The sequence below is a fragment of the Cryptomeria japonica genome, chromosome 9 (genome assembly GCF_030272615.1).
Source record: "Cryptomeria japonica chromosome 9, Sugi_1.0, whole genome shotgun sequence".
Lineage (NCBI taxonomy): Eukaryota > Viridiplantae > Streptophyta > Pinopsida > Cupressales > Cupressaceae > Cryptomeria > Cryptomeria japonica.
This window is the reverse complement of record NC_081413.1, coordinates 180,756,381-180,765,462: the sequence shown is the minus strand read 5'-3', so window position 1 is coordinate 180,765,462 and position 9,082 is coordinate 180,756,381. Positions and strand designations below refer to the sequence as shown.

The 9,082-nt window shown below is 35.8% G+C and overlaps 1 protein-coding gene across 1 annotated transcript; it reads right to left on the bottom strand.

Annotated features, from left to right (window-relative positions):
* Nucleotides 1-932: 932 nt before the first annotated feature.
* Nucleotides 933-2,287, bottom strand: LOC131038664 (ethylene-responsive transcription factor ERF024). Its single transcript, XM_057971165.2, has one exon. It carries the CDS (start codon nucleotides 2,223-2,225, stop codon nucleotides 1,605-1,607), a length of 621 nt encoding a protein of 206 aa, XP_057827148.1. The 5' UTR covers nucleotides 2,226-2,287; the 3' UTR covers nucleotides 933-1,604.
* Between the last annotated feature and the right edge of the window lie 6,795 nt (nucleotides 2,288-9,082).

The following is a 9,082-nucleotide window of genomic DNA, read 5'->3' as shown; positions in this document are numbered from 1 at the left end:
TTCAAAATATTGTCAGGTTTGAAAGTTATTAATAACAGAGTACGGGTCCATCAGACTGTCATTAACTGGGACAACATAATGCATTGTTTGGGTCTTGAATAATGTTTAAAGAGTTATAAATGATATGAAAGACTTGATATTGGATTTGTTGGTTGATAGTAATCTTGTTAGATGCCTCAAACATATCAAGGTTGCAAATTGATGATTATTTTGGGTCATTGAGCACCCTAGGATTGGGACTCCATGGTTGATTTGGGGTTCTTGGTTGATTTTTCATGATGCTCTGCATCAAAGATGAAGCATATTTAGTTGGGGTAGCTTGGGTTATGAATGCTACATGTGAATCCAACAATGGTGAGCTCAAACTTGATAATCTGTAACTTTTTATAAGTTTCAAAAGCTTCTGATTTTTTGCTCCAAAAAATAAATCCAAATCATGCAGCTATAATCATCAATGAACAACTTCAAATACTTACATAAATCACTGGTAAAGGCCCACATAAATCAGAAAGAATGAACTGTGATTTTCTTATTCTTGCTTAAACTTGTAGAAAAAAGCAAAATATAAAATTTTTATAACAGAAAATAAATCGATTTCACCTGAATCAATTTACTGCTTCTGTGAAGGGCTCCAATGTCTTCAGAAGCTTCATATATATAAATCCCTATTTTCTGATACCACTGTCACGCAAGATTGAAATTAGAAAGGCAAAAAATACGAAACTGAAACTGTATATTATTCCCCAATAAAGTAGCACCGCCAGCCATAGACTAAAACTAGGTGTTACAATAATATCATATATGAAAACAGCCAGCCATAGATAAAACACAGAACCAATTTAACAGAAAACAATAGAAGTATTTTCGAATGAAATAAAACACAACAAAATTGATCCAACTGAAAACAAATTCCAAAATAAAATTCATGGAAACCATGACAAGTGGCTTACCTCAAGATTCTGCACAAATTTTGTTGTGCTAACAACGATGTCGATCAGAAAAAATGGGCAGAGTTTGCAGGAAAAATATTACGAAACCCTACAAAAGCAGGTTTTTTTCTTCAATGAGACTGACCAAAACCACTTTCCCTCCAGCTGCCGCTTCAATCAATTCACAGTAAGCGAAAAATAATGTAAAATACCCGGGTTTTAGACCGACTGGATTGTTGAGGTCGAGGCGAGATTTTTGCAGCCTTTTAAACGAAAGTATTGGTTGCAAGTTGAAATCTGTTTTCAGGCAAGGGCGAGGAATGTTTTATCCGCCTGAAAGTTGTTTTTCCCGGCGTGAGACAACTTGCCGGGCGCAAGCTGCTACGACACATAGCCTATCGGCTAATTAATATCTCGTATTTTGCGTTTGACTCGTACTCCATTTTGTATTTATGCAAATTTTCTCGCCACGCAATTTCATCGTTGAAGAATAGTATACGTAATATTAATAATCCCCATGGATAAAGCATCATAAAAAATCTCTCGGTGGGCTCCGGCGGATTTGCATAATACCCTACATTCCGTACTTCAACATAAGACCTGGCAGACACGCCAGTTTAAGTTAAGTAACGTTAATTAGAAAGAGGGATTGTATAACTAATTTGATTAACTTACTCAATCATTCCACAGGGGGTAAATTTGCTTTACCGATTCACTCTCGTCATCGTATTCATGGATTCGAGGGGGTGTGAGAAGCAGAGCCTCCGCCATACTCAACATCATATTGGGCGACTCAAACATCGAATCTGCCCACGAATCCACTTCGCTCATTGATAGCATCGAATAAGCCTCTTGGGTCTCCCCATTGCCCGATTCACAGCAAACTTCTCTCTCTATTTCTTTTTCTTCAGGGGATTTAGAAGATTGGGCTTCCGAGGGAGGAGAAAGTATAAGCATTCTGTGCTCATCAAATGACTGCGCAGCCGCCGAAGCAGCGGATTGGATGTCTTGCGGAAGAGATTGAGCTGGGCGGGGCAGAGTGTGTGCAGCGTGAGGAAAATTGAGCACAGCGGAGGGACCCTTCAAACACAGAGCAGCTGCATCGTAAGCCCTAGCGGCCTTGTGAGGACTGTCATATGACCCAAGCCATAATCTGCTCTTCTTCTTCGACACACGAATTTCAGATATCCATTTCCCCCAACTCCGATGACGCACCCCTTTGTACTTCAACTCCTTTCTCTCTTCTCCTTCATTCGAAGCCTCGATTGCTTTTGGTTCATCACTTGCTGAAGCCATAGCAAAAAACTAACTTGTCTGCGCTGAAATTATGTTTTCCAACGGCCAGAGTAGTAAAGATTAATGAATGAAATTCACCCAATATATTGAAAAACTTGTGGCCAGGGAACGACCACAGCTGGAACGACGTATGTACCGATGCCTTTCATTCAAGGAAAACGAGGGAGGGGAGATATTTTTCATTATGACCTCCACGTGGCGCTGTTTTCAGTGGCGTTTTTAATTTGGCGGCGGTGAAGCAATGGAAGGTTCGTTTATGAACAGTAACGGTCATAAAGTCAAAGGTTTCAAGGAGCCAAGGGTTTCAACCACTGGCCAACACTCAAAGCCTCCACCTTGCATTGTTTGATTCATACACGTGATGCTCCTGCGTTGGCCCATGTATTATTTAGCAAGCTTTTATCCATTATGCGTTGGACTGGTCACATACCTTAGCGAATCAATATGCACGGGTACATTATTTTCAATTTCACAATAGTCAATATTACACAACGTATCAATATGTCAATAATTTGTTTAAGGATATATATATAATGGCTGTTAAAATTAGGTTAATCTTGTTAATTATTATTTTTAATTTTTCTTTATGGATAATTTTGTGTCAAATTTTTTATGCAAAGTCATGTTTCAAACATGTTAACTCCTCTATATTACTATTCAAGTTAAACACAATTTGTTAAACATGCATCTTGTCCGTTTAGGGACCTTTGTTTACACATGCTTCACTACCAAAATAATCTCTCACATCTCCTCCTTCACATCCTCAATTATATATATATATATATATATATATATTGATACGTTGTGCAATATTGACTATTGTGAAATTGAAAATAATGTACACATACATTACTATATTAGAAAATGAGAGTAGGGAGTGATACGCTAATGTATGTGACCAGTCCAACGCATAATGGATAAAGCATGCTAAAAAATACATATGCCAAAGTAGGAGCATCACGCGTATGAATCAAACATTGCAAGGTGGAGGCTTTGAATGTTGTTCACTGGTTGAAACCCTTGGCCCCTTCAAACCTTTTACTTTATGACAGTTACTGTTCAAAAGCGACTTTATGACCGTTACTGTTCAAAAGCGAAGCTTCCATTGCCTCACCGCCGCCAAATTAAAACACGCTACTGAAAACAGCTCCACGTGGAGGTCATAATAAAAAATATCTCACCCCACTCGTTTTCCTTGAATGAAAGGCATCAGTACATCCGTCCAGCTGTGATCGTTCGCTGGCCACAAGTTTTTCAATATATTAGGTGAAATTCATTCATTAATCTTTACTAGTGTAATTTCAGCGCAGCCAAGTAAATCAATTGCTATGGTTTCGGCGAGTGATGGACCAAAAGCAATCGAGGTTTGGAATGAAGGAGAAGAAAGAAAGGAGTTGAAGTACAAAGGGGTGCGTCATCGGAGTTGGGGAAAATGGATATCTGAAATTCGTGTGTCGAAGAAGAAGAGCAGATTATGGCTTGGGTCTTATGACAGTCCTCACAAGGCCGCTAGGGCTTACGATGCAGCGGCTCTGTGTTCGAAAAGACCCTCCGCTCTGCTCAATTTTCCTCACGCTGCACACTCTTCCCCGCCCAGCTCAATCTCTTCCGCAAGACATCCAATCCGCTGCTTCGGCGGCTGCGCAGTCATTCGATGTGCACAGAAAGCTTTTACTTTCTCCTCACTCTTCATATTCCCAACCCCAATCTTCTAAACCCCCTGAAGAAGAAATAGAGAGAGAAGTTTGGTGTGAATCGGGCAATGGGGAGACCCAAGAGGCTTATTCAATGCTATCAATGAGCGAAGTGGATTCGTGGGCAGATTCGATGTTTGAGTCGCCCAATATGATGTTGATTATGGCTGAGGCTCTGCTTCTCACACCCCCTCGAATGCATGAATACGATGACGAGAGTGAATCAGTGAAGCAACTTTACCCCCTGTGGAATGATTGAGTTAGTTACTGATATTAGTTATACAGAGCCTCTATCTAATTAAGGTTACTGCAAAAGATTATAGTTAACTAACTTCGTGTCCGCCAGGGTGTCGAAAAGTTTTCCTGGACAAGGACTTATGTTAAAGTATACTTCTTCGAGGAAATTGTTGGGCAGGCATAATTGCATAAATACAATTGATTACTTACTGAGTTAAACGCGAAATGCGAAATATCAATTAGCCGGTAGGCTATATTTTGTAGCAGCTTTCACCCGGAAAGTTGACTCACGTCGGGAAAAACCAACTTTCAGGCAGATGAAACATTCCCCGCTCCTGCCTGAAAACAAATTTTAACTTGCAACCGATTCTTTCGCTTAAAAGGCTGAAATACCTTGTCTCGACCTCAAGAATCCAGTAGCCCTAAACCCCGGATATTTTAGATTACTTTTCGCTTACTGTGATTAAATTGAAACAGCAGCTGTAGGGAAAGTGGTTTTGGGGTTTCGTAATATTTTTCTTAAAAATTCTGCTCATTTATTCTCATCGGCATCGTTATAATTTGTGCAGAATCTTGAGGTAAGTCATTTGTCATGGTTTCGATGATTTTTTTGTTTGGAATTTGTATTTGGCTGGATTATTTTTCTGTGTTTTAGTTTATTTGAAACAATTCTATTGTTTTTGTTAAATTGGTTCTGTGTTTTATCTATGGTTGTTTTCATGATCCATATTTTTTTCTTCAGGTAGAGATATTTTGAACTGTTAAATGACTTTTACATTCATTTTATTTTCCTTCTTGTTGAGGTTATTTCTGTGACAAACTCCCAGACAGAACTGTTTAGTATTGAATGAATACAGTTACTTCCGCAGCTGTAAATGCAATGGTTGCCAAATCTATTTTGGCAGGGTGAATAGTAGCGGCCAGGTTATCTTCATATGTTAAACTTATCATATTTTTCTTCACAAACCTTCTACATTGTGCCATTATACTGGCTCTTGTAATTTTAAGGATCAAACATCACAAGGCAAGGGATTGGTATGGCACAAAATGGTTAAAATTTTAAAGATTGTGTGAATAAGTGACCCAAAAAAAATAAAAAATATTTGGTTTTCTAGATAGATATTTCCCTTTCACTTGGTTGGTTACATGGTGAGGACTCGTGACTACAATGAAATATCAATATGCTTTTGATATGATTACATTTTTTTCTGAAGCTACATGTCTACGATACTTCAACAAAATTAGAGGTGCTACATTTGAAAGATCATCTTCCCACAAACAAATGGAACTACTATCTTTTCTTTAGCATCAATTTGGAATGATGCAACATCCTTCTAGAAACAATTATAGACTTGATTGTTTTTGAAAGGTCTATCCTTAATGTATTAGGTTTTTATAATTGCAAAGAAGGCTTTTCTCTCAAAAAATCGATCATAGTCTTTTCTATGCAAAAAAATTGCACACAAAGAGTCCCCTATTATTTTCTTTGCTATATATCCCTAAAAGGTTTTAGCTGCTTTCATCAGAAAAAGGTGCACAACATAGTTTCTTTTTCATGTCATTTATCACAAGCAATGTCTACGAGCCTACCTTAGCTTCTTCAACCTTGTCTTTGCTGATGAGCTATAATGGATAAATAATCAAATGAATACTTTCCACTTAAATATTTTTAACTTTCTAGTCTTCTATACTTTGGTACTCCTGCAACCATTAGTCATTAAGTCTTGGGTCACTACTCATTAGTCAACTGGCAAAAAATTATGAAACTTGTGTCTATACTTGCCATACACAACATTAGTTGCATTATAGAAAAAAAATTCTTCTGAGACCATCTTTAGTATCTCCAAATAGGCCCCAAAATCTCTATTTACATTTTAGAATAACACTTTGGAGGAGTAAACCTACAAGCAATAGGTAAATTAGCTCATCCACTCCTATATATCTTTGGACATGATGGACCACCCTCAGATTTCAAAGCATTTATCTTTGTATCTAAGTATCCTTGAAAAGAACCATACTTATAACCAAGTGCTTCCATTCTAGTTTGGTTTGCTTGCCCAGTTGTCCTCTAGGCATAGAAATTTCCCAAGTCTAATGAGAATCATTAAACCATTGCACTTGTCGAAGTGATGAAGGAAATGTAAAATGGATATTTTATTTTCAATAGTTATGAAATTCCATTGATAACTATCATTGATTGCAAACCCCAATGGTGCAATCAGCCAATCTTTTGTAGTTGTCACAAAATGTAATCTATAGCGTGTTGGTTGACAAATGGCTTGTAGATTTATAGTTTAAAAATTAAAATAAACCACAATACAATGACTACGTAGATGGTATTTTATAGTACAAAGTTTATCAAATTTTCTTGTATATATAATAGAATCTCACAATACTCCAGTCCAAGCTATGTCAAACATTATAGCTCTATATTAGATCTTCTCTCTTTTAACAAATCTTAGAATTCTCCACAAAGTCCACAATCATAAATATGTAGCAATAGCATCTACCTCAATGTAAGACTCAGATATGATTACTCTCAACAAAATTTAATGAAATGACTTGCACAAATGAGGAAGGTAATATGAAATATGGTGCAAATAATTTATAATAGTTGAAATTAAATAGCCACTTGAAGGGGCAACCTCCAAAAACCTCCAATGAGAACACACTTCACAATCTAATGATGAAATAAGACTCACTACCTCCTATATATACCCTACTTTTGCCTAGGATATCCCCCAGGTTGACCTAAATATGGATATATAGGCCTAAAGCCGACCTAACTACCTAAATTATACTACAAAATTATAATATGACTTAATTAAGAGTTAAGGTGGCCACAAGATGAATACTAGTAATCATATGTATACTCTAGGATTAAGGGCATATCATGCCCCACTCTATAGAGAATCATTATCCTCAATGCTAACCAGGTGTGGATTCTTATGAATGAACTCTTCAAGTTTTCAAGTGGCATCTTCAACTAGTAGATTCTTCCATTGAATGAGATTAATTGAGTGTTTTAGTCATTGACTTATATGCATGTGTTTTAAGAATGAACTTGAGTTCCAATATGATTCTTCCTTCTTCATCAACCTCTAGTAACATTTTCTATGTTTGGATGTTATTTTCGATCACTTTCTTCAAATAGGAAACATGAAAAATTGGATATATCATAGTTGTTGATGAAAACTCAAGCTTGTATGAAACACTACCTACATTTTGCATGATCTAGTGTAGGACATAATATTTGGTGACAAATAATTATTCTTGTTTTGTTGCTTCAATGATATTTTCTTATATTGTTGCAATCTCAAGAACACCTAGTCCAAACTTCAAAACTTCTTTCACTACAATGTTGGTCTATTTGCTTCTTTAGTTGATTTTGTGTCATGGCCAAATTTTTGTTGAGTCCTAAAAGTAGTTGTTGTTGATGAATTATGTGGTCCTCCACAACCTAAACCCTTGGGGACACCATCAATAATGATGTGATAGAAGGAAGATGATATCCATATAGTGCCATAAAAGGAGACATTTTTTATGAGTTATAGAAGGAAGTGTTATATACCATAATTTTGCTAGTGGTAACTAATATAACCGTTGATATTTCTTGTCCAAAGTGAAAAAACCTAGATAACCTTCCAAAAACTTATTAAAAACCTCAATTTTCCCATTAGATTGCTTGAAGGGTATGAAGAACTACGAGCCAATTGAGTTCCCAAAAATGAGGAAAAATATGTCCAAAAGTTACTATTAAAGATAGGGTCGTGGTCACAAACAATTTAATCTCAGGTATACTAAGTATATTTTGTATATTCACAACCTATGCACATTATAGGATTAAGGTTGTAGCATTACCCATATCTTCAAAGAATTTTATCCTTAGCAATGATCAACGATTAATTAGTTTACACAAAATTCTTATCTTCCCATGTAACATATTTAACTAGGGAGGTCTTGTATTTCATCAAACTCTATGATTTCTCTTGGCCATTAAATATTGGTGCATGTTTAAAGAATTGCCTTATCATTAGAAGTTATTTTTTTCTCCTCATCAAGACTTTGAAACTTAATCTATGCTAAAATCTCCACCTAGTAGCCTTCTTTAAGTATGAAACATGGAAAATTGGATGTATTTTTGTTAACATAGGTAACTCAAGTTTATATGCAACATTGTTGATCTATTGTAGCACCTTATAAGGACTATAGTACTTGGGTACAAAAATGTTAACTTTTTTAATGTTATATAGTACTTGGGTACAAAAATGTTAACTTTTTTAATGTTATTTTATAAATTAGTTTTCATATGGTTATAATCCCAATATATACCACTTGAAAAGGCCTTCAATTATGGTGATGGTCATCTTGTTGCTTCATAATACTTTGCATTATTGTCAAGTTCTCTCAATTAATAGAAAATAACTCATGTTGATGTTAAATATGTTCTTTACATATTCATAACTTTAGGTGTCTCAACAATGAAGAGGTGATTTATGAGGAAAAGTGCCCATATACTACTAAAAAGAAACATGTTGGAAGAAGTATGGAAACAAGTGTCATACCATTTTTTTGGTTGTATCTATTTCACTCATCTATCTTCCTTATATAAAGAAAAAGAGTTATTATTTCAATCATTATTTGTCCATCTTCGTCTATCAATCATATTAGACATGATATGACAAGGTACAAGCAAGCTAAGTTTCCAAACATGAAAAAAGTTAGACTCAAAATGACTTGAAGCTATAAGATCATGATCACTTACACTAATATTTTGAGCCCTATTTAGTTATTGAATAGTATCCATGAAGAATATTACTATAGTTCTTGATACCATTAGGTTTGACAAAAAAATTAAAATGTGCATATGTGGCGAGATGACCCACAACAACCATGGTTTCTTTTTTCCTTCAAATTTGAGAAAAC

Coding starts and splice junctions, on each gene's coding strand:
- LOC131038664 (XM_057971165.2), bottom strand. CDS start 2,225: ATGGCTTCAGCAAGTGATGAACCAAAAGCAATCGAGGCTTCGAATGAA.